The sequence below is a fragment of the Nomia melanderi genome, chromosome 11 (genome assembly GCF_051020985.1).
Source record: "Nomia melanderi isolate GNS246 chromosome 11, iyNomMela1, whole genome shotgun sequence".
Classification (NCBI taxonomy): domain Eukaryota; kingdom Metazoa; phylum Arthropoda; class Insecta; order Hymenoptera; family Halictidae; genus Nomia; species Nomia melanderi.
Window position 1 is genome coordinate 15667019 of NC_135009.1, and position 24534 is coordinate 15691552.

The 24534-nt window shown below is 43.5% G+C and overlaps 4 protein-coding genes across 8 annotated transcripts; 2 read left to right on the forward strand and 2 right to left on the reverse strand.

Annotated features, from left to right (window-relative positions):
• Positions 1-10728: 10728 nt before the first annotated feature.
• DNaseII (deoxyribonuclease II) lies at positions 10729-15594 on the reverse strand. The gene is made up of 8 exons (XM_031988387.2): positions 15476-15594; positions 14938-15056; positions 13995-14172; positions 12838-13330; positions 12676-12778; positions 12457-12595; positions 12247-12350; positions 10729-10988 (listed from the first exon to the last, which is right to left on the reverse strand). The coding sequence occupies exons 1-8, from the start codon at positions 15479-15481 to the stop codon at positions 10898-10900; spliced, it is 1233 nt and encodes a 410-aa protein (XP_031844247.2). The 5' UTR covers positions 15482-15594; the 3' UTR covers positions 10729-10897.
• Positions 15595-15919: 325 nt separating this feature from the next.
• Positions 15920-20862, forward strand: Vav (Vav guanine nucleotide exchange factor). 2 transcript variants are annotated; one of them, XM_076372182.1, is made up of 9 exons: positions 15920-16241; positions 16437-16959; positions 17075-17143; positions 17313-17439; positions 18139-18501; positions 18573-18893; positions 18958-19362; positions 19435-19706; positions 19797-20862. In XM_076372182.1, exons 2-9 carry the CDS (start codon positions 16550-16552, stop codon positions 20152-20154), a joined length of 2325 nt encoding a protein of 774 aa, XP_076228297.1. In that variant the 5' UTR covers positions 15920-16241; positions 16437-16549; the 3' UTR covers positions 20155-20862. The 2 variants fall into 2 exon arrangements, with proteins under 2 accessions (XP_076228297.1, XP_031844326.1); XM_031988466.2 differs by lacking the exon at positions 17313-17439 and adding an exon at positions 17749-17938.
• On the reverse strand, positions 20634-22803 carry LOC116432105 (torsin-1A). 2 transcript variants are annotated; one of them, XM_031988473.2, is made up of 3 exons: positions 21979-22803; positions 21627-21892; positions 20634-21504 (listed from the first exon to the last, which is right to left on the reverse strand). In XM_031988473.2, exons 1-3 carry the CDS (start codon positions 22163-22165, stop codon positions 20902-20904), a joined length of 1056 nt encoding a protein of 351 aa, XP_031844333.1. In that variant the 5' UTR covers positions 22166-22803; the 3' UTR covers positions 20634-20901. The 2 variants fall into 2 exon arrangements, with proteins under 2 accessions (XP_031844333.1, XP_031844334.1); XM_031988474.2 differs by having other exon boundaries at positions 21975-22803.
• Positions 22804-22873: 70 nt separating this feature from the next.
• On the forward strand, positions 22874-24483 carry Cyt-b5 (Cytochrome b5). Of its 3 annotated transcripts, none has more exons than XM_031988481.2 (4): positions 22874-23021; positions 23121-23249; positions 23332-23378; positions 23716-24483. In XM_031988481.2, the coding sequence occupies exons 1-4, from the start codon at positions 22881-22883 to the stop codon at positions 23735-23737; spliced, it is 339 nt and encodes a 112-aa protein (XP_031844341.1). In that variant the 5' UTR covers positions 22874-22880; the 3' UTR covers positions 23738-24483. The 3 variants fall into 3 exon arrangements, with proteins under 3 accessions (XP_031844341.1, XP_031844338.1, XP_031844340.1); XM_031988478.2 differs by having other exon boundaries at positions 23745-24483; XM_031988480.2 differs by having other exon boundaries at positions 23748-24483.
• Positions 24484-24534: the final 51 nt, after the last annotated feature.

Consider the following 24534-nt stretch of genomic DNA (forward strand, 5'->3'; position numbering starts at 1 on the left):
TAACGCGGAGCAACTGCGGAGCACGCGAGTAACCCAATATGCAGATGCGACGGGATATAAACCAGCCGAAGTTCGCTTCCGCCCCCGGAGGAACGCCCTCGCGTGTTGCGTACCGGTTATTAACCGACCACGCGATCAACTGGACAAAGAGGAGACACCGAGGCGGACTCTTTCGGTGTTAACACATTGAGCGCCGGCGACTTAAGAGACATTTAGCCAAAGAAAATATTCAAAACATGCATTTTCGTAAAATAGTACATTTTAATTGTATTCGTCATATCCAGAAATGGAAATCCAGAAATCCGATAGACTCAGAATCAGAGAACAGTCAGTCTTCCGAAGTGAACGATACCAACGCTACCCTCCGTCAGTCTTCCAGCGAATTTTCTTCAGCGAGTCGAGTTCCAGCCGCATTTCGAAGTCTGCACGCGGAAGCGCTGTCAGCTCGACACCGGAAACTCGGAATGAATGACGAGCAACGGTCGGTCGTTGAAGCGTCAATTAACGAGCCCGAAATCCGAAAATCGTGGACCGTCGCCGAGGCGGATCGGTGTCTTTTATATTGGACCGTTAACGACTGTCCCATCGAAGAAGAGAAGCGAGACCCTCGAGCGTCGAGGGCCGTCGACGTGGCTGTTCCGAGCTGTTGCTGCTCGGTTCCGCTGGCTGCGATTGTTTTTGTTACAAGCCCATCCGAAAGGACTCCGGCAATCGGTTAGCAACCCGTGGCATGCTTCCGAGTCGCAGCCCTTCCTCCTCGTACCGTCGTCTAGCCGGCTCCCTCTCCGTCCGTTGCCCGAGCTCTCGAATAGACGACGAAAGCGAGCAAGGCGGAACCGCCACTTAAAACCAGTAAGTGGTTTGTACCGTTCGTTGCCGATTGTCTTAACTCCGGACAACCGATATAGGTAAACCAATGCCGAGCCCGTCTTACTCCGAGGTTTCGCCCGTCCGTTCGTTCCTCTTATTTTTCCGGAAGCCTCGTTGCCCGTCGCGTATTCCTTCTCCGCCGAGTGTCTTCATTGTGCCCCGAGAACGTTTTCACCTTCCTCTACTCGGCCCGGAGGTATTACCGTGACTCGAGCTTCGCTCTTCGTCGCCTTTCTATTTTATCGCGCGACGCTCCTCGCGGCCCGTCATCTCGTCCTAACGTCCTTCGTTCGTCCACGTTACCCTTCGATACGTTTTACCCGTTTCCCGAAACGCGAATAACCTTATTGTCGAGAATGAGCATGAAGTATAATTTTAATACTGCAAGGTATCCATTGGTGCAGTCCTCTGTTTCGCGTTCAGATATTTTCCCGAGGACAGCCGTCTGTTTTGTTACACGCGCTGAGCGTTTTTCTTTCTCCGCGTCGTTCGTACAGTTCGTGCGCTCCGTTTTTCAGTTTTTGTAAAGCACCGCACTACACACTTCAATAAATATACATTTAGCTTTTCAAACCGTGTTGTTTATTTCTACAAATAAATATTCAACGCGTATGTTTCAACAAGTCGACTGTATTTGTCGCGGAGCTTTGCATCTTTGCGTATTTTCGACAGATTTCGTTCCGTTGCTGGCGAAAGTGAGAGAAATCTGTTACAATTCTTACGATCGTGGGTCAATCGTATTAGATAGTCTAGTGTTAAGTGTCACAAGTTCAAAGGTAACTAGGAATTCGTTCCTAAAAACAATTGATTCTAGCGCTCGAAAGTCCGACGACGAATACAGATTTTCACGAAGCTGTCGATCGCTTGAAAAAGATGTTCGATGGTTCCAAACGCGTCCGAGGAGTTCTTATTAAACGCAGCCTCGCCCGGCGTGTTCCCACGCGTCGCGGCGTATATTAGTTTTGACAACTCCGTCGTCGCCTATTTTGTTTAGCCTCTTTCCCTTAAGCACCCGTATTTCCCTATCTGCCAGAGCAACCCGCGCCACTCGCTGGCGCATTTTCAGACCGCTAATGCATCCTCCGATGCCTCAGCTACCTCGCAAACGGCGCACAAATGCTCTTCAAGTGCCTTCATCCCCGTCGGAAGGGAAGAAGGGAAAACGGCGGAGGGAGCGGCGCGGCGAAGTGATTCTGGTTTCCCTGTTCTAGATTCCTTCTGTAAATACCGGTCGGATCTACGAGCGACCTATCCGACGTGCAACGTCTGTTTCTACTTCGCGCGGAACTCTTTGCACCGGCGGCGCTGCCTCGCCGGGCCACTGATTAACTCTGGGAAGACCGAGCCTCTTGCTGTTTCGCGCAAGAGCAGGAGGAAGGAGCGATATAAATGCCTCGGTAATGATCGAGGAACAGTTTATCGATACTCAACTCGAGGCAAACGTAAATGTCTGGAGAACACAGTCTCTCGCGTCAAGAGACGATGCAAAGAAACTGTTTGACTTTCCGAGTCCTCTTCAAGAACAATTGACTTTTCAGTGTGATTCTTTATTACGCGTTTGATAATTGGATGCTAGTTCAAACTTTCGACGCCAGCAAGGTCCAAGAGTTCAAGCCGCATCGGTATCCTCTTGGTCCAGCGGAGAAATCATTTTCCAAGGAACCGAAGGTTTCCACTCCGAAATATCGCGAATCGTTTAATCTCCGACCGGCCGATCCAATCGACGCGGATTCCCGCGTTCGCCCGGATCGGCGGGAAGGGGTCGGAACGCGAAATAAGGGGAGGTCGGAGCGAGCTGCGGGGCAAGAAGAATCACGGAGGACACGAAAGCTTGTTACCTCAAATCCCAAAGTAGCTCGGGCGCTAATGTAATATACATTCATGAGCGCCAAATCAACCCTTTCCATTGTCCAACGAAATTTGCCAGGGAACACAATGGAGACCATCCCGTCTAACGCCTCTGCCTGTTCATTCACTCCTCTCTTTTATCCATTCCATCTTCGCACTTCGCTTCCATTTCCTCGTTTTCCTTTCTCCTCCCCCTTCTTCTTCTTCTCCTTCATCCTCCTCTTCCGGGTTGCTGCTCCGCTCGAGCAGTCATACGCGAACCGGCTGATTTACTCGCAGCGTGTAACTGCCCCGTTCCTTTCGAAACCCTTGTCGGGAGATTTAACCCCTCGCGAAAGAGTATTTTTCAAGCTTACGGGAGCTTCTTCCATAGAAAACCGAGAGTGCAGGTTTAAATACGAGAGACGAAAACCGACGATCTCTTGTTGCTTGAACAATGAAACGATTTATTTGTAGCTTCCGATTTCAGGTATGGATCTTCGAAGTCGCCTGAGATTGATCTTAAAACTCTCAATGGTGCTAACTTCTTCAACGATGGATTATTTATTTTTCCAGACGAACATGTAATGCTTCTTCGTTTCGCTTTAGTTCTTCGTTAGGATGTATTTCAAGTGCATTTCGCCTGCATTTGACGAGTGTACGCTTCATTATTTGATTTCTCAAACCAAATCCCACACTTAACTGGTTTTTGAAAATATTAGATCGTGAATATGAATCGGCGTCGCGACGCTGGTGCGTGCCTCCACGCGCGAGCGCGATTGCCCGGCGCCCAGTTCGATAAACGACGGATTATTCGGTCGAAAACGGTCGGTGTGGACGCAGCGTAAATCAATTTCCGCAGTCGCAATAAGTTTCCACCGTGAAACGATCCCGTTGACGATAGGCGGCAGCGGCCGCCGGTGGAAAACATTCCTCTTGCTCTTATTTTCCACTTCTACCCGCTGTTCGCTCGGATTCCCTCCGCCGAGAAGTTAAGCCCATTGATCACGCGCTCGATTACTCGACCAGAGCTTTCCAGACACTCAGGGACAGCCATTCCCTTGCATTTGTCACCTCAACGTCCCACCCCTTCCTCCGTCCACCCTCGAGAAACCCACCCCGTCCGCTCCGTCACCTTCCGCGCGACGCTCGACGTCGAACGGACTTCTCCCGATGTGTCCATTTTCTTATTCTCATTGAAATTTCACTCGTTCGCTTCGAACTCTTTCGCCTCCGCCGAAACCCCGATGATCTTGCGCTCGGCGTTACCGTTATGGCGGCGTTCGACCGTCGAGGGTTAAATTTTAACCCTTTGCACTCGGAAGCTCTTCACTAGAAATAGTTCAAGATTATATAGTTAGAATAGATCAACAATTTATGAAACTAACTCGAAGAGAAATCGCACGTGCATCGAGGAACGAGGCTATTTTATTTCGATATTTCTCAAATAACAAATTTCATTGTTTTACTGTATGAAATCAAATGGCGAGGCACCTCTCGAGTGCAAAGGGTTGAGTCAACGCTAGATCCACGGAACGCGTCAATTCGACGTACATTGAACTTTGCAAACATTGCAAGGTCTACACGAACGAACGTCAATTTTCCCAGAAACCTAATGTTCAACGTTTACTCGGTGAATCTAGCGTTAAGTATTCGTTGAACTTAGATTTCGTCACATGAAGTTACGAAGTTATAGAAGTTCCTTCGAGCATGGTGCAATTCAGCGAAAGTCCATGAAACTGTCCCGATACGATTGTCAGTTGCTCAGCTCTAAATGGCACGAAGCGATCGCGCCATTGTTGTTCTTTTCCGAAGCGAGCGTAGCCGATCGCCTATCCACCGTTTACAATTAGAACAAGCGATCCTCGCGACGCCGGTTGCTCGAAGCTCGCGGCGACGACTCCCAAATGAGTCTTTCAACTTCCACTGTCGCCCGTTCGTATCGCCTAACGACGTTCGGGGCAACGGCGAGCCTCCTCGAATTCCAATTCCTCAGGGCGCCGTTTCTCCGCGCGACGCGCAACATGTTACGTAACAGCGGGAAACGCTCGCGAAACTTTCGCGATCGAATTAGCCGATAATTACCGGGCGACCTGCACCCGGAAGCGCTCCAAGAAAATAACGGCGCCCCGTCGATCGACTCGCTCGCGACGAACTAACGAGCCGTAACGGATATTAGCCTGCGAGCAGCTAATCCGGGCAACTTTCCGCCGCTTTGTCCGCGGACGCTGTTTCGCTCATTCGGGTTACGTGATTTCGCTCGCGTTTTCTAATTACCGGGAAAACGAGGAGCGCTCGCGAGCTCGACGTACTCGTTACCTTCGTTCGGCCGGCTCGCGCGATCTCCCGGAGACGCGGCCGAACTTTCGGCGTACGTTTAAAGTTACGCGACAAGGCTATTAAAGCGGCGGGATATAAGGTTCCGCGAGAATGATTAATCGTTACACCCGCCGTAATTAAAATGGAAGACTTCCGCGTCACTCTGCACAATGTCGCGCGGCTCTTCAGCGACTCATGCATGTAAAGTTGCGTTTTATTCAACGCCTCGCTCCGAAATTCCGAGCGGATCGCCGGGCTCCGCGGAACTTGCGTTATAAAATTTGAAACACAGAGCCAGCCCGGAACGCTTCGACCGAAATTGTCGGTTATTCGCGGCGAAGGAAGTTCCATCTTCCAGGAGCTTGACATATGCATGTCGCCTCGTTCGTAAACATCTCGAACTTCCATCTTCCGCGGTCGCCTCCTCGAACGCCCGTTCGTACGTCGGACCGAAATTTCCCTCGAAATCGATCCCGAAATTCGCGGAGTTCTTTCGACGGGAGCTCACTTTCGGCGCCGAAGAATCAATTTCGCTGTTCGGGCCGCTGCGTCGAACTGTCCGTGTAAAGGGCGTCATTTTTTATCGGGGCAATTTCACGGGGAAATCCCCGCGCCGCGAGCTTCCCGCGGAAACAGAGACGCGACACCGGAGCGCGCTTCCGAATTGGATTGACCCTATAACGGAAGATCCCTTTCGGTCCTCCGCGCTTTGTCCGCGTCAAATTCCCATTTCTCTTTCGCCCCGGCGAGAGGAGAAAGACAAGAGGCAATAAGTCGGACGACCCTAAGAACCGCGTGTCGTCGGCCATCGAGGCGACTCCGGGGCGGACCGCGCGGAAAACGTCGAAGCAGCGTTCCGAAGTATTGCGATTCCGGTCACAAGTTGACATCCTGCGGTACACGGGCCCGGATCAAGCCGAAACGGAGGGACGTGCAAGTTCTGCGAGAAGTCGCCGCTCGTGTTTCGTGACCTGCCTCGCACACCGATTTTCGCCACCGCTTTTTTGTCTCCTCCGGGTCGGGCGGAAGCGCTGTGTCGTAGACACGGGATACCTCGATGATCAATTTGCGACAGTTCGTTAACCTTTAGCTACTGCGGGATTTTCAACAATGTACCTCTCTACGGCTTCAACGCGGACCGCGCGAGACTGTACATCACGCTTTTCATTATGACGTTAGAAATGTTCGGAAATGTTTACGCGAGACAAATGTGAAGTGACAGAAATGAGGGCAATCGGCGATATGTTAAATATATCTATAGTACAGTAGCTGAAAGATTAACCTGCGTCTCTTTCGATATTTCTACAGTTACGTCATATTAGACAGGATTGAAAAGCTAAGATATAAATATACCAGTGACGTCGATTGCGAAAATGTGAAAGCGGAAAGAGTTCAACTGAATGTAATATGAAACCACGAAAATAAATGATCCTTCGGGCCTTCAATTCATTCAACACTTTCGAAAAATAGTGTTACTGTAAAAATTGCTATTGAAGTAACGTTGAACGTGTTGATTTTCTGTGTGTAACATGCAAAATGTAGACCGTACGAAACTGTGAAATTAAAAGGGCGCGACCGTTGGCTGCAAAAGTGATTAGAAAAATCGTGGGAAAGAAGAGGAACAGATGGGCCTGATTTTCCCGGGGAAAAGACTGAAGATTGTCGCTAGCCGAGGTCTGGTGCCGACTGTACGCCGACCGTGTCGGCGTCACGGGATTGATTCTGCTTCTTCTAGTTCTTCTTCCTCCATTCGGAGGAAAAGTTCCGGCTAACGGTGCCAGCTTCCCTTCGGGAGTTTTATTACGACGGAGACACGTTTATCCCGGCCACAGATTCGCGCCAACATGTCCTCGGCTGTCGATAAGTCTGCGCCGGTACGAGAAAAGAGGAGGACGGCGCGAGAAAAGCGAGTCGAGATAGCTGGAGAACGCTGCGCGGACATTTTCCAAGGCCGTTTCGCATCGGACGGTCAACGTCATTCCTCACCGCGCAACAGCGTGGCGAATGATCGCGCGTCGCGTCAATTAGAATTAACCCTTTGCACTCGGAAGTATTTCGTTAGGAATACTTTTCTAACTAGACGAAGACGATGGTTTTTTTTAATGAATTCGAAGAGAAATCACAGGTAAATTGAGGAACATAGCTCTTTTATCCGAATATTTCATACACAGATGCATTATAGGTAGTTCAATATTAAATATTAAATTTTCTGATTTTACTGCGTCAAATCAAATGACTGAGAGTCACCTCTCGAGTGCAAAGGTCACCGATGACCGGAGCTTTCAAATTACAAGAGAATAATTAGCACTTGGAAGATCATTGATTTCGAGTGGAAATTTTCTGTAACGGTGAAACTTTCAGCAGATAAAGCTGAATTATATATCAAAGAAGATATTTTTTAACATTAACTCAACGAGAAATCACAAGTACATTGCGAAGCAAAGCTATTTTACCAATATTTCACACGCCAATGCGCTGTATACAGTTCAATATTAACTATTAACTTTTATAGTTTCACCGCATCGAATCGAATGGTGACTGAGAATCACCTCTCGAGTGATCGGGCATATCGGAGTCGGAATCAAGCAGCAAAGCGAAAAGTTCGAGCTCGCCGCGATCGCGCGGTGCCTTGTTCGCAGGGAACCGTCGCCTCTCGTGGACCAACAATCGCACGGTTTAGGTAAAACAGCGAGAATCGACTTTCAGTGGCTGACTGTGCGTCGACGGCGGATAGACGCGCGAGACTCGCGGGCGGGCGAGCGAGCGAGGCGGCACGAAATTCGTGCGCGCCTATAGAAACGTCGACGTCGAAACGAAGAAGAAAACATCGGGTACTTTAGGTGGCGAGGTAAACACAAAGAGGACGCAACCCCAAAAAAGGAGAGAATACCTCTCGTGCCAGAGATGGAGATGCCAGGCAGCCGAGAGCTGCTTAGCCTGGAATTCCGTTGATGGATGGAATTCACTTCGTGCCGGCGAGTAAGTATAATAGAAGTGAAGTTGGGCCTCGCGGTGCCTACTGTTGCTGAATAGAGGCTTCGTTAGGCTTTGTCTAAGCGGAGTGCTGCAGCTTTACCCCTGCCATCCGCAATTCCCACCGCCACGCAACCCTCACCCTTATCCTTCCAGTTTCTACCTACTTGAATTATTCTCCGCCGCGTCTCTACGAGAACGGACCGCCCCCGACCACGCTTCGTGCCTTTAACACTAGGCACCCGGACACTTATTCTACAATTTATTCCGTGGCTCCTAGAAAAATTCATGTTCTTTCATTCGAATCTTGGCAATTCGAGGATAAGCGGTTGAGGTGCGTATTTTGGTAATTCTGCGGATTACTTCTCTTTTTAACACTGGGTTTACGGGCATTTATTGTACACTTCGTTCTATTATTCCTGAAAGAATCGATGCTCGTTTATTTAGATTGAAACTGGAGATTCGATGGTAGGTGATTGGGGTACATGTCAGTGTGATCCTAGATCCTAGTGTAAACCTAGTGTTAATTATGTTTTCCTGTTTGGAAATAGAACGGAACGATCGCGTTTAACGTTTCTTTACGCGGAGAATTCGTTTCTGAACTGACACGAAAGAAACGATTGCGCCGTTTCTCAGATCGTTACGTCTCGTCGATGAAAACGGAAGCAACGCTACTCAGCGAGAAAGTACGGCACGCGACGCGAGACCCGCGGGGACTGAGAGATTAAAACGTCATTGTTTCCTCGCACGAAGATTCGACTGGGACTAATAAGTCGACGGTTATGACCCAACGACACTTCCGCCGTCTGATAAGTTCTCGGTAAGTACCGGAAGCCCGGGGTTCAAAGTGCGACGGTGATGCATTCGAGTTCGGTTACGCCGAGACAGTTGTTCGGGATAGTTTCCCGGCGATGTTACAACTGAGGAGAGCAAGGAACCCTTCCTGATAGTTCCTACCACCTTAATGCAGTTCCCGGTGCAGTAACGATGCGCCGGCTACGCTCCGCATCAATAAAACTCCTATCTTCGCTCGCGTCCTCTTCCAAAGCCTATATTTATCTATATCGACCGTATTGCTTCCGTTTCCGGAATAACACGGTATCTCCGTCTCGTCTTCCTATTCGAATTTTTCTACGAAGTTCCTTATGAAATAACGCTTTGAACTGTAACTGGCGAAGTTACCAATGAGACGCTGTAATTACAAGTCGGAACTTATTAAGCTTCACGTTCTTCTTTGATTTAAGTGTGACTTCTCTGAAACTTGGTTTCAAAAAATATCGTCTACATCTCATCAGCTATATATTTCCTGCGAGAGACTTTCGAGTGCAAAGGGTTGGTACAGGATCAACATAATAGCTGTCTCACGTCGCATCGAAGGTTACGGAGGAACCACTTAAAGGATACAGGTCAAACACGCTGTTAAAACTTACAGGAAGTAGCCACGTCAACCTCCGACGCTGAGCTCGACAGATGTCCCGGAAGTTTATATCGAAGTGACCTGATTCGCTGTACCCCATTAATAGAGGTCAAGGTGTTTTGATCCGACAGACGGTCGGAAGCAGCCGCCATTTTGTTTGGAAGTCGTTCGTAACCGAATGCGCACACCGATTGCTCGGTTTCCATATTTTCTCGCCTCAGGTTCGATATTACTTGTGCTGTCTCGCTAGACATCGAGTTTAGTTGCGAGACCAACCAAGTCTGAGGATCACATTGCGAGACTCTAACGTATTGTTACACGTTTCAGTCAATTTTTAAGGAAGGAGGATTACAGTGATAATGCAGTATAATGCACCGTACACTCGACTTAACGCCTCCACGTCGTGAACGGTCAAAGTTGTTCCATAGGAAACTTATCCCAGCGTTTCGCCATCATTGCAGCTTCATCGAGAAGTTAAACGCGCACCGATAAACTATCATCTACCGCGAGCTAAATAATTAGCGCGTCTTTGAGCCCCCAGCGAAGCCAGCTACAGCAATAATGGCGACACGATGGGGTTTTCCAATAATTCACAGGCTCCGCTCGGAAGCCCCGGACAACTTTGAGAAAGAACTATTTCGAACGCATAATTTCTGAATAATACACGCGCTAAACGGTCTGTCTTGGTTATTTAATCGCAAATTCCTGTTTGTTTTTCCCCGGAACACCCTGTGGGCGCGATCCGGGAGGCAAAGGCAGTGGAATGTTGGCCGGCCGGGGAAAGGATGGTGCAAGTTCGCGTCTGCGTCCTAGCCGCGGCGCTTAAGTACACACGCGAAGCTCACGAGACACGACGGTTCCATGCATACAGCGTTCCGCGTATATTTGGACGGTGCACGGGATTTTAGTATGCGGAACAGGCCACCTTTAATGCTGAAATATCGCTGCGAACAACGCGGCGTCGTCTCCTCGTCTTTCCAGCTGGCGAAATTTCATACCCGCTCGCCGTACACCGGTACACGCTCGGCGTTTCACCCGAAATCTGCGACCCTTCGACCGCGACGACTCGGAATGTTACGTATCGATGGAACAAACCTGTCGCGCGTAATCTTCGCCGGGCAACTTTTATCGCGGCGAACAGGGCCCGCGCGAATCTCGCATTCCCCGGCGCATCCCACGTACATCCCGATGCAAAGAATAATGTAAACAGTTGTTAACAGACTGCGGATCTCGTTGCGTTCCCGAGAGGAAGCGTAAAATCGCGCAGAATGATCGTGGATGTATGAAATAGCTAAAGTATAGTGCTCATAATATTTGTCGAGACGGTTTTCCTTGGTAATTTATTGTTCTGATTTTGCTCTTGAAACCTTGAATTTGCATAAACGATGTGTTTCATCAGTGATGATCCGAGCTCCGTGAAAAATTGTCCGCGCAGCGGGTTAAAGGAATCCATTTCTGTCCGGTTGCCCGCGTTTCTCCTCTTAATCCCCTTTAGGCGGCGACCGGCTTGTTTTTCCAAGCATCCGCTACCAGATGCTTCGCCGAACTTGCCCGTTTCTCGTTTCCGGTATTGTTTTGTCCCCTGGCAACATGCGCCGCCGATTTACGCCTCGGCGAACACGAGCGTATCGAGGTTCCCGTCGAAACAACTTTATCCCTGCCACTTCTGTACCGTACCCGGACTTCTTGACCGATTTTCGCGCGAGCGACGAGCGTGCAGACGCGGAGCGAACGGCTGAAAGGACGCGGGGATCGGAAGCGACCGAACGTTGAACGGTTAACGTAACGCTCGCAACGGGGCCGAGTAATTACGGCGGATAATCGATGGCGACGCGTTCCGCGGGGCAGCATTTAGACAACTTTTTCTCCCCCCGGCGAGGGAGGAATCTTCGGGACAAAGTCCATCAAAGGGGCCGTGTAACTCGAAACAGCGATAAACAACGAGCCGAAGTTCCGTCGATTCCCCGGAATTTTCATTAAGCGGCAAATCGTTCCTCTCCGTTTCCGCTCGCTAAAACCTCGGCGGCAGCAGCTTTCGCTTTCTTACTCTTTTTTCTCCCTTTCATTAACGGCACGTCGAGCTACTTTGCAATTTCCTTGGGCGGACAATAAGCACGGCCGTGGAGGAGGACGGCGAAACAAGAACTCGGCGCGGGAGGAGAGCCGCTGCTGCCGCCTTTCATAAAATCCAATTTAAGAACTGCTCCTGATCCCCGCCTGTCCGTCCTTACTCCACGGTAATAAAGAACCACCGAGACCTCTTCTTTATACACTTGCAAGTAAACTGCCTTTAATAGGACGGTTATTGCTTTGTGTACCGACGGACGCGGCTCGACGTTGCGCGGAAGCTCGCGATACGCATCGCCGGGGAACCCGATCGGATCACGCGACGACGCCGGATCGGGGGAGCCTCGAAAAACTTCTGGTAACGCTCTCGCGGTGCTTCCGATAAATTTCCCTCGCCACCCCGGTCCGTGCTCGCGCGCTACACGCTACACGCTACACGCGTACCGCAGTTGGAACTGAATTAGTGCTCGGGCACAATGCCAAACGCGTATCTAGATGCGCGCCGCCGCCGCGCTATCGTCTCTCGCAATTTACCGAAAACAATAAGCACACTCGCAACGTTAAATGATATACGCGCGTTCGCGCGAGAAACATCCTAGACGAGGATTCCTAGGCGCCGTTCGCCGTCCCCGGATCGGCGCCTAGCAACGGGGATCACGTGTCTCCGTAACGGTTAATTGCACTAATTTTATTTCACCAGGCGCGAAACGTACAGATCGATTAATTGTATCCGCGCTTTATCAATATTGGTCTGAGGAAAACAACTTGTTTACCTGGAATGGCAGGGCTCTACGTCGTTTATAGCATTCCGATAATCGATCCACAACGACGGCTGCTTCAAGCACACCGCTCCCCCGCCCCGGGAATACTGCGTGTCCTGAAAAGAGGAGTAACCGAGCATCTTGAAAAGCGTGTCCCGTGCGTTACGTTTCGTCGTTCGCAAGACGGAAACGAGGCTAAAACGCGGCGGCAGGCATATTTACAGCTCTGTTGATGTCGGCGACGCAGACCCAGTGCGTGGTCGTTCTGTTGGTCACGGTTATGGCCCACTTGGAGTGATCGCGGCTGCTCGTGAAATCGATGTTCGCCGCGTCGAATATCAAGGATTTCACGTTGTAGATCCTGGAAATCAGCGGTGCCGGTGAAACAAATGGGAACGGTGGAGAGGGGAACGCTCGGGAGCTAAAAAGCATCGGTTTTACTTTCTACGGCTGCAGGTGGAAGGCAGCTTGCCGCGGCCGTTCAGCCAGGACTGCACGTACAGGTCGGTTTGCAGTTGCGGCGCGACGAAGTCAGCATACAGATCTGAAAAAAGCACCGCCGCTAATGCAACCGATGGCTCCTCCGGATGGTAGCCGGATTACCTTTCTGCCATTTGCTCCCTTTCGCGAACGAAGTGAAATTGGTGGACCCTAGGGATCTCAGGACGGCTTTACGGTTGTACGGGGGCGACTTGACGCGCTTCTGATTGATCGCGTCCGTCAGCATCGGGTACCGTGCGCCGAGCGACTCCGGGATGTTCTTCGCGTACACCGTTATCTCGTTGTACATCAGCTGCTCGCCGAGAACGTTGAACTGATCGCTGCCCAGCGAGATGCACAGAAAGCTCTGCCCGTAGAATGTCCCACTTTCCGGGTAATTGTATTTACCTTGAATCGTTACGTTCACTCTCTTCGAGGGACGCGTCACCTCGCCGCCCTCCGGGACTGCTGGGAAATTCGGGACGCTGTGGATCAACCAGAAACCTTGCTCGCTGTTCACCATCACCACGCCCTTCGTGTGGCCATACTTGAAGACGGCCGGCGTGTCCGGCGGACTGTCGTTGTATAAGGTCCACATGCTTTTGTCTTCATTTTTCTGCGGGATAAACGTAATCCATGTTCGGACAATTTTGCTTTGCTTTTACTGGGAAGGAAACTTTACCTTAACTTTAGACAACAAAAACACGCTGCCGTGTGACCCGGTGTTAACCCGCTATGTTAAAAATGTATTCAATAGTTTTAATAGTTTTATTAAAACGAATATATTTTGTAACTTTGAAGTTACAATGACGTTGAACGTAAACGCCTGCGTGTATAAAAGTTTAAGTTGATTAATCATTTAATGTCATTCGTCATTTTGCAATAAAGATTAAATAAATCAATTTCACCCAGTCTATTGATATGTGACTTCAAAGTTACACGGGCTTATAGAGGGTTAAAGTGGTAACCCTTTGCACCTAAGTCGCCATTCGATTGAACTGAATTATAAAATGAAAAATTCAAGATAAAATACTGGATAAAGTATTAACACAAAACAATTCTGCCCCGTAATTTATGCAAGATATTCCTTTATGTAAGTTGCAAATAATGTTGATATCTCGTCAGACAATAATGAACGTCTGTAATGAAAAATATTGTCGAGTTAACGTCAGCCTCTCGAATGATGGGATTCGTGACAGATTTCTTGAGAATCAAAAGGCTCACTGTTGAACGTCGAGGCGCTTAGACAATTAGCGGTAATTAATGGCACTCGATCTTACTTGGTCGTAGAGAGGCGCTAACGTTATTCCAGGGATAGAATTGTTCGCAGCAATGGACCTTGTGGACAAATGCCAACCGGTCCCAATGGTTGCATTCGTTGCGTACAGATACGCGTAGCCATCTCTGATCAAGGGATTGCTGCTCGTCGAGGTTTTCGGTAATTTATACAGCACGTACCTGAAACGATTATCACCGAGGAATTTTCTGCCCGGCGGCTGCTCATTTATCGAATCCATTAAAAAGTCGTTAGCTCGTTTTCCATAAGAGACGCCGATACTTCGTGAACGGATGAAAAACGACCTAACCGTTTGCTGACGAATGTCGACATTTTCGAAATGTTCGTATTTGGAAAACTAGCGAATGACTTAATTACTTGAGTATCGAGAGATCGACACTCAGTTTCCTATTCTATTGTTCGAGTAATCGATATACCAGGTTGTCCCAAAAGTATCTTTAACCCCTTTAATTTTAAAACATTTTATTATCAACTATTTGGAAGAAACGCACCAAAATTGTCCGTTCTACATGGAAATTTCATTTGAAGATAATAAATTGATAATAGCAAAATAGTTTTGATCCGTGAGTATGAACATTGATTGTCGTTAAATTGGTTTAGAAATCTTCGTCACGAGTCTCACTCGTCATTGTATGACAAGGGGCTAATTTGGTTGATATAATCAATGCACATTTTATATCTGATTACGTAACATCGATCTTATCTTCCTTCCTTTCTCGAAAAACCTCAGTGTCATAATTCCAGCATTCCTTACGACCGAAAGATTACAATTAACTTGAACGAAGATTAGAGGGCAGCTTAATATAATTTAGCTTCGTCTGTTGATGGTTTTGTATCTCAGAGAATCCTCGTTCGCGAAGGGTTAAACAGCCGATGAAAGAACAGCGTGTTCGATGATCTCAAGAACAATAGATGCAAACACTCACCAGTCAACCGGTGCGTTATTCTCGTCTTTGCATTGCAACCGATTTTGGACATTGCCGTTTACAGCGTTACACACGAGCAGCCAAGCGATCGTGTGGCGTAGGACACGCGACGTGGTCGACTAAAATAATGGAAGAATTCTTATTCTTTGTGTCGCCGCTTCCTGAAAGTCCTCGACTTTCGATGACAAAGACTGCGAGGCGTCATTCGCGAGTATTCTTGATTATGAGTAACATTTAACACGCTGAGGTCGAGATTCGATCTTTCTGCGTAACGAATGCTTCGAGTTCTACGCACTAGTGAATTTCAACAATCGATTAAATAGATCGCAATGACCGGTCGAATGAAATATAAGAAACATGAGAATTCATTTACCCCATCGCTCGTTTGGAAATGAAATAAAAATGTTCCGCTACCGAATGGAAAGCTTGATTGTGAATAGTTTGAAATAATTGTTTATGTTAAGGGCAACGAATAACTGCTACTGAAAATGATTGGGAATTATCGAGTTTCTTTGTAAATTGAAGCCTGTACACGTACCAACATTTTTCACAAATAAATCACGACACGGTTCAACAGCTGTTCGAGGAACGATACTACTGTCATTACAGTCTGCACTCCGCAGAGAGACTGAACTGACTGTTCAATGTAAATACCAAGGTCCGCAAACGAAGCATCGCTCACGTCATTCTACTTTATTCATCCCATTGGCTGACCGCTGTATGAGTTCCTTGTTTCACATCACGTTTCTTATAACTATTAAATATAATTGAACACTTAAACATTTCTCATCTATTCTATTTTATAGTACAATTTATGCGACAAGTTGATTAAATTGATTTTACTAATTGGTATCATCGAATTAGTCACTGTTTCATTCGAAAAGGATCCCATTTTCGAAATGTTAAATATAATTTGCTTCCAAAGGAACATGCGGTTCCATCTATGACTAAACGTGGGAAACGAATGGTGGCAACGTAATATATGTGATATGATCGACTGCATTGAAGCAATAATATGGCGGCCGCAAGCTACAGTGGGCCGAACGTCATAATATTACAATGAGAAAACAAGACATATCGCGTAAAGGAGTATTCACGTATTAAAATCGTAGCTAAACGAAATGCTTTCTTAGCGATGACACTGCCAACAGAGCATTTTAGACGGCACGACAAATTCCGTTGAAATATCTCTAGAAACCGACAGGGAACGGAATAATGAGTTCTTCTATTGCAGAACTTATAACAGAATATTTCTAACGCTGACAGAAGATCGAAGAAACGAATTGATTCTCCGGCGAATGGAGGTATGCATTAAGAAATATTATTTGCCTATATCGCGAGAATACAACAGTATCTCGTATCATAATATATTTTTGATCATGCTATCATCTATAAATTGTTCCATAGTTTTCTCCCACTATTTTCAACTTATCAATGCACTTTTTTTATTTCCAAATAGACAACTTGAAACGTTGAGTAATGTTTTTACATTTTTGTAGTTTTTTCAATGTGAAAAATCACATCTGTAAAGTCTCTGTGGCCAAATGCATTACAAGTTGAAGAAACTTTTAAGCTAAACTTTTAACATTTTCATTGTTGAAAATAAGTAAAGATGAGTAGAATCGAAAGCAGTTCGGATAATGGGAATGGCTGGCATGAATGTGCCAAATGGCTGACTAGATGCGGAGCTTTGAGAGCGGATCATAAAGCAAACTGGCCAGAAGCAACTGCAGTTGATTTAGCCTATACTTTGAGAGATGGTGTATTGCTATGTAATCTCTTGAGTACCGTGTATCCTGAATCCATAGAGATGAAAGATGTCAATCAGAAACCACAGCTGGCACAATTCTTATGTTTAAGGAACATAAAACTATTTTTGGCAGCATGCTCAGCATTTTATGGCCTATCGAATTCCGACCTGTTTGAGCCTTCCATGTTGTTTGATCTATCAAATTTTCATCGTGTATTATGCACATTATCTGTGTTATCTAATTGTCCACGGCTAAGGCAGAAAAATATTCCGTAAGCAAATTATAATATGCAAGTTGTTAGCTGTAAATTATACTAATTTAATAATTGTTGTTAGCTGTTAACTGTAAATTATACTAATTTAATATGTGATATATTTTTTATATAGCGGCTTTTTCATTGGTCACGGTAGATCGCAAGAAGACATATATAAGGACTTACAAAGTGCCGGTGCTGGGTAAGCATCTATGTTTTTAAAGAGTACTGTATACTCTATAAATATTGCCGTTTAAAATAAATTACTGTAAACACATGGCAAAGAAATTTATACATTATAACATACAACACCGTATCTTTCTATTTGTTGCATAATATAATTTTTCAATAACTTCTGTCAATGGGTTCAGCCCCACAACAGGAGTGGTAGCATTTACCATAAAGCCTAAGAGTATGGATCTAGATGAATCCCAAGTATATCAGGAATTACTTTGCTTCTCGAGTAATTCTCAACACGACTGGCCTTCCACAAAGAAGGTATCTGTCGTTTGTTATTTAAAAGATTAAAGTGTCGTACAACAAAAGTACCAAACATCACTGTAATTTATCATTCAAAATAGTCATTGAATACGTATAAACCGTTTGTTTGTTTCTAAGTTAACTATAAATTAGTACAGTGATACTGGCACTGTTTAAAATCATGTTTACTTCACAGTTTTATGTGTTCAGCTATGTTTTTTATTCATAACGAAATGTATCTTTGCTAAAAGTAGTTTTGCGTTTGCCGGAAGTTTTATTTTTTTCGTGCATGAATAGTGCATGGCTGTTCATATTTTTATGCTAAAGCCGCGTAGGTGAAGGTCGCCGCAGAAGGTTTAGAAGACGCGAAGGAGATGAAGCAGGTGGAGGAGGGGACAATGAAGATCCAGTTGGAGAGGAGGATGATTATGGAGCATATTGCAGTCATGCTCAAAGCGAAGAGATCTACCAGGACCTTTGTAGTCTGCACTTGCCACCTCCTCCATCTGTTGCGCAGGTCGTTATAGTTTTTTCTTTTTTTTTCCTTTCTCCATATATATATATACATAACCATATATATATGGTTTATCCCAGTAACATTATAAAGTTGTAAATTATTAATGTTAATCATTGGTCTTGTCATGCTTCATAGTACTCTGCATTCCACCTCTTGTATATTACGAACAAATTTTTAAATGCATTTTCCTGATAATATAGGATGGCATAATTCCTGGAGGTGGGAAAAGCGATTACGTGATTCAAGAACTCGTTGAAACTGAACGGAACTACTCGGACGTCCTTAATAGTTTGCTCAGGCATTTTGCTAGACCACTTTCATCCACGCTACGACCGGAAGATTCGGCACGGATATTTTTTGGCATTAAAGAACTCGCAGAAATCCATGCTGGTTTTCACAGTCAGCTTCGGAAGGCAAGAGCTGGCGTTACTTTAGCACAGGTTTTCCTTGATTGGCGAGAAAAGTTCCTTATATACGGTGATTATTGCGCAAATCTTACACTTGCACAAAACACATTACAAGAAGTTTGTGCCCATAATGAGTTAGTTAATCAAGAAGTTATTGTAAGTATGTTAACACTTTCGTTTAGTCTGTCATGACTATGGAATAAATTTGATAAAAATACTGATTACAGAGATGCCAACAAGAAGCTAATAATGGTAAATTCAAGCTGCGGGATATACTCTCCGTTCCTATGCAAAGAATTTTGAAATATCATTTATTATTAGATAAATTAGTAGAAGAAACTCCTTGCGAATGGGTAAAAGATCGACAATATCTCGGAGAAGCTAGAGAAGTTATGGTGGATATAGCTCAATATATTAATGAAGTGAAACGTGACTCGGACACGTTAGACATTATAAAAGATGTCCAGGCATCGATAATTGATTGGGATGTCCCGGAGGACGCACAATTAAAAGATTTTGGCCGATTGTTAAGAGATGGAGAACTTAAGGTATTATACTATCAAGGGCATATGAAGAAATATATACTAACACAACATCTTATCGACCTTTCAGGTGAAAGCTCACGGTGACCAACGAACAAGGGTTCGTTACGCATTTGTCTTCGAACAAGTAGTATTAATTTGTAAAGCGGGTAGAGGAGAACAATATTTATACCGTGAAACTTTACGGCTAGATGAATATAGATTGGAAGACCCTACAGGAAGACGAACCCTTGGCAAAGATATCCGATGGACTTATCAATGGATGCTTGTCCATAAACAAGAATACACAGCGTACACTTTGTACGCCAAAACAGAAGAACAGAAAAAGATGTGGATTAAAGCGTTAGAGGATGCAATGGATAATGTTAATCCTGCAGCGTGCCGTAACACTAACCACAAGTTTAAACTTACAACTTTCGAGGGCGCTCTTAGTTGTCAGTATTGCAAGAAGTTCTTGAAAGGCCGTATATTTCAGGTAAAACATCCTCGATACAGACATCGACCGAATAATGTAACAAATTCATTATAATATGATTCACTCGTATAGGGGTATCGGTGTGAAGTTTGCCGCTTCGCTGTACACAAACAATGTATTGCACACTCGGGTCGATGTATGCCGGTACCGCCGCCACCTCCGCCACCGCCGCCTTTGCCCTGCGAACGTGCTCTTTCAATGAGATTATGGTTCGTAGGAGAAATGGGACGGGACACAGCTTCGAATAAATTGGAACAACGCAAAGACGGCACATACATGTTGCGAGTACGGCCTGCCGGACAATCACGGCAAAAGCATGAAACTAATTACGCTCTTAGTATCAAGTAAGATACCCATAAGCCGGTTCTCATTTTTACTGAAAAATTGACAATTTTGTAAGAGTTAATTAAAGGAAATGTACGTTAATGTTATAGGGCAGATGGAGCGGTGAAACATATAAGGGTATTTAAACGCAACGTTGACGGAGCTGATCTGTATTATCTCAGTGAATCTCGGTTTTTTAAAAGTGTAGTCGAGCTTGTCGAATATTACGAACGGGTATCATTATCGGAGAATTTTGAGAGATTAGATCAACGCTTGTTATGGCCGTACAGGCGTGTATTGGCAACGGCACTATTCGATTTTCATGCAGAGGAACGTAATCAATTGAGCCTACAGCGAGGTTGTACAGTCGTAGTATTGAGTAAAGAAGGCGATGCCAAAGGATGGTGGAAAGGGAAAATAGACGATCACGTAGGATTTTTTCCAAAGGATTATGTCGAAGAACAATAAGCATAAATTATATTGCTTAGGTACTTTTTCGATGTGATGGCACGGACGATTAAGGATAATATTTCACATATTAATCGCATCATCGTGCAATCATAATACTTTTATTAAAATGCCCCTCAGCAGAGAACAAAAGAAATGTAACACATTTTTACATTGTATAAAATAGAAGTAAATTCACTCACGCATCGATATCATTATAAAAAATACAGTTTTATTTTGTTGTTCTCTTGACTCGAGGTTGTGCTGTATCACAGTTATATAAATAGAAAGTACACGTGCGTGTATGAGAATCGAGCGTATAAAAACAAATATATTTAGCGACTTGTATAAACAAGAAGAATTCATTATTTTTCAGTACGATATGGCGATATCAAAAAATTTTAGAAAAAGATGATTCATAAAGATCAAAGTTGTCTATCTTTGTATATTAGAATCATACGAAAATATTATATTATCAAATGTTCATAATTTTAGACAACTTTCTCTTTATGACTATATTTTAAAGTCAATTGCCAAGCCTCAATTGTATATAGTGTAATTCTTTATTGTTAGCAATGCAAATTTTAACCATTTCTTAGATATATACAATATAAATACACGACTATCGCTACACGCATTATAGTAACAAATTAATTGTACTATTTTTTTAACTGTTACACGTATTTTCTGATTGTGCCAATGAAAATAATCAATAAAATTTAGTCCTTATTCAGATGTTAATCTAAAACAAATACTGCTTGTGTACTCCTATAATTCACTTTTTATAGTTTTTTTCCTCTCATTATATATAATAGTAGCCACTTTTTGCTCTAATCTTTTACAACCAGCTGTTGCATAAAGATTATGAGGAGGAGGTCCAAAAATTGTATAAGATAATGCTGCCTGTATCATATCCTCACTTGGTGAAACGTTTCTAACTGTGAAAGCTTTGACTAAGCATTGTTTTATATGTGTTTCTTCTAGTGGCAAAAAAGGAACATAATGGTCTATGAGGTTAGTGTCAATTGTGTCACTGTGATGAAGACCACCTTTTTCATTAAATGCCCCAACACTTATTAAATTCTCAAAATCATGAAGCTTAGCCTTGCTTCTATGTCTTCCTTCTTCCCAAAGATTTAATAAACGTTGTATAATTCTTGAACTGCCAGTGTTGGATAAAAATATATAAACTGCTTTCTTAGTATTCAACAAAGAACCAGATAATCTCCACAATTTAAACTGTGCATTATAATCCAAGAATGGTACAAGAACATTTAATAGACCTTCTGGCATCTTATCCACTTCATCAAATACGAATAATGACCTCTCACATTTTGTTAAGCTATCTATAATAGTTTTGCGTAATTCTGCCTATATTGTATCAAACAGCATAGTATAAAAATCATTTCATACGTAAGTTTAAAAAAACGAAATATTACATGCATGCATTCTTTAATTTCAGTTTAATTCCAGTCCTATAATTAAAGATATACCTTATAGAGTTCTACATCTTGTTGCAAAGGAAAATCATTACGACCATTGAAAAAATGGTAAAACCGACTTTTATCACCTTTCATATAAAATGATTTTGCAATCATCTGTGTCACGTATGTTTTACCAGTTCCTGGGGGACCGTGAAAGCTCATAACCAAAGCTTTTGGAGGATCAAATCGGCTTAAATGTCCACGTAAAGCACTTATTATCACATGGTGAGCAATGTCTTGCCCATAAAGATTTGTAGTGAGAAGATCTTCTAATTCTAGAAATAAATATACAATCGTAACATATGTAATTACTAAACAAATGCGCTTTATAATATTTCATTTTCTAATTTTACATACTCACTGTCAATATCAGGAGAAACATATTCATCAGTACAACATTCCATAAATCTACATGGTACATAAGCTATGGAATCACTAATCTTGTCATATAAAAACGATATGCTACCCCTCAAAGAAACCTCACATTTTATGCAAATTATTAAAAAATTGATAAGAATATAAATAAGTAAGTGACCGGCAAAATTCATTTTCCGTTATTGTTTAATGTTCGTGAAAGGCACTTTATTCGATAAAACTCGAAAATGACTTGCAAACTTGTATTATAAATTATCAACAACTATTTGTTTTAATATGAAATTATAATTTATTTATTACTTTTTAATTACTTTCCTACAAAAAAAAAACTGTATTCTATTTAAACTCCTACATTAACCGACGTAACTTTATTTGTAAGAAAATTAAGGTTTCTCATTGGTTGAACTTTGAGATAAGAATTTTCCCCCACAAATTCAAAAATAGTTAGAAAATCACAATAATTCTTAAGTAAAACTGCTCTTGTTCACGGTAAAAACTTATAACGACTCATTTTTAAATTAAACCATTTAAAAATATAAAACCGCTTACACACACAGTTTCAACAAACTCTTAGAACAGAGGTAGTAGGGGAATCACGGTTCGAGAGTTACTAGTTTGAGGGGAAATAGTTCGACACCCTTGTACTAACCGATTCACTAAATTCAGACTGTAGCAGTAGCTAATACGGATAAGTTGCAGAAAAAGTCTCGTATGTTTCACTTGCTATTTTTAACGAACGTTGTAATAATTTAAAACAAAATATAACTGCCTGTACTTAACATACATTTTGTTCGTTACTTTCAGTGATACATATACATATATATATATATATATAATATTTAACCGTCTTTGAAAGAATAAAGAAAGAAGAAGAAAAGAAGAAAAAACATGGCGACCGAGAGCACTAAGTCCGATACTGCTCCTATTAAATTATACAGTCGAGAAGAAGTAGCTAAACACACTGATACCAGCGATCTGTGGGTTATCATTAATCGTAAAGTTTACAATTTGTCTGCGTTTCTTAGTGAGGTTGATATAATTATAATCTTCTATTCTGTAATGTTTTCGTTTATCATAATGCTCCTGTAAAACACGTGTATAAATATCTCTCTTTGCTTGAAATTTAAGCATCCGGGCGGAGAAGAAATTATTATTGAACAGGCTGGTCAAGATGCAACAGAACCTTTCGAGGATATTGGCCACTCTAGTGATGCCAGACAGATGATGGAACCATATAAAATTGGAGAACTCGAAGATGTAAGTGCATATTCAGCTATTTGCCCTATAATTTGCAAAAATCAAAGTTGCTATATTCTTAGTAAAAATGTATTGATTTTAGGCTGACGTAACAGAGGAAAATGTCATGCTTCACGAGGACAATTCCAGGTAAATTTTTATTACCTTTCCTTAATCAATTCAGACATTGATATTGTTTTAAAAAAGTACAAGGTTACAGGGCTATGTCTAATTTTATTACTAACAACTTATTTGCATCAAGGTTATGATTATTGTTTTGTAACTGTTTGTGTTACCGTTTGTTGGATAGCACAATTAGAAGTTTTGTTATTAATCGTTCTAATAACATGCTTATTAGATTCGTAACAAGACGCTTCCATGCTTCTTTTTTATATACAGCTACAAGATGTGTCGTATTCGTAAGTCACGTTTGTGCTATCCAAATTTCTAATGTTATCGAAATTTAAAATATGTAATGTGTAAATAGTCGATGCTGCAACGTGTTCTGATGATTAGCAGTTGCAGTGGTTCTTGGAGGTCGTGGCTGATTCCTATCGCACTCGGGGCTTTGGCAACTCTCGTCTACCGCTACTTTATCAAAGCACACTGAATCATTCCTAATATTTATTTTTTGTAATTTGTATTATACATAAATAATTGTTACAAATACTTAATCGGGGAGTATTATGTATACTGCACATTACTACAATTTTTTGTATATCGTGGAACTGCACACACAAGCTGGCCTATCATAAAAACAAGCAAGATGGAAAAGTTCATTCGTTACAATGAAGCCGAGAGATCTATCCTATACATCTGTTTCTCACGAGCGTGTGTAGAACACAGATGCACCAGTTGCGAACAGAAGAACGAATTACAATACCCTGCATCGATGCATCGGGCTTCCTCATATCCGAAAGAGTTTGGTTCATAAAAAGAGACACACACTCGACTCCACTAAACAGAAAATCGAGAGCACAAGTGCTTGAATGCAAAGAACTCAAACACAAACGGAACAGTCGAAGGAAAGCATCAGTGTCCATTAAATGTTAATTCTAAAGACGACGGTGTTCCGAGCGTCCTCAAAGTCCATGAATCTACCAATAAACTCAACATGCATTTACACGAAGAGGATTTTTAATTGTTACAGTACGCCGCAAACGATTATTGTAGTAGTGCATCTTAGGAATACATTATTGAATGTTTATTGTACATTTTTATCTATTGTAAAAATAAACTACTTTTTGTTATGTTTCATGCTGCTAATCATTTTCATACGCTCGTCGAAGAAACGTTCCGAAAAACC

Coding starts and splice junctions, on each gene's coding strand:
- DNaseII (XM_031988387.2), bottom strand. Junction 14,173..14,937: donor AATAACGCACCGGTTGACTG/GTGAGTGTTTGC, acceptor TAATCGTTTCAG/GTACGTGCTGTATAAATTAC. Junction 13,331..13,994: donor TAGCGCCTCTCTACGACCAA/GTAAGATCGAGT, acceptor TTTATCCCGCAG/AAAAATGAAGACAAAAGCAT.
- Vav (XM_031988466.2), top strand. CDS start 16,550: ATGAGTAGAATCGAAAGCAGTTCGGATAATGGGAATGGCTGGCATGAA. Junction 17,144..17,748: donor TTACAAAGTGCCGGTGCTGG/GTAAGCATCTAT, acceptor TTTATGCTAAAG/CCGCGTAGGTGAAGGTCGCC. Junction 18,894..18,957: donor TAAGAGATGGAGAACTTAAG/GTATTATACTAT, acceptor TCGACCTTTCAG/GTGAAAGCTCACGGTGACCA.
- LOC116432105 (XM_031988473.2), bottom strand. CDS start 22,165: ATGAATTTTGCCGGTCACTTACTTATTTATATTCTTATCAATTTTTTA. Junction 21,893..21,978: donor TGTTTCTCCTGATATTGACA/GTGAGTATGTAA, acceptor ATTTATTTCTAG/AATTAGAAGATCTTCTCACT. Junction 21,505..21,626: donor AAGATGTAGAACTCTATAAG/GTATATCTTTAA, acceptor GATACAATATAG/GCAGAATTACGCAAAACTAT.
- Cyt-b5 (XM_031988478.2), top strand. CDS start 22,881: ATGGCGACCGAGAGCACTAAGTCCGATACTGCTCCTATTAAATTATAC. Junction 23,250..23,331: donor AAATTGGAGAACTCGAAGAT/GTAAGTGCATAT, acceptor TATTGATTTTAG/GCTGACGTAACAGAGGAAAA. Junction 23,379..23,744: donor CTTCACGAGGACAATTCCAG/GTAAATTTTTAT, acceptor TCTGATGATTAG/CAGTTGCAGTGGTTCTTGGA.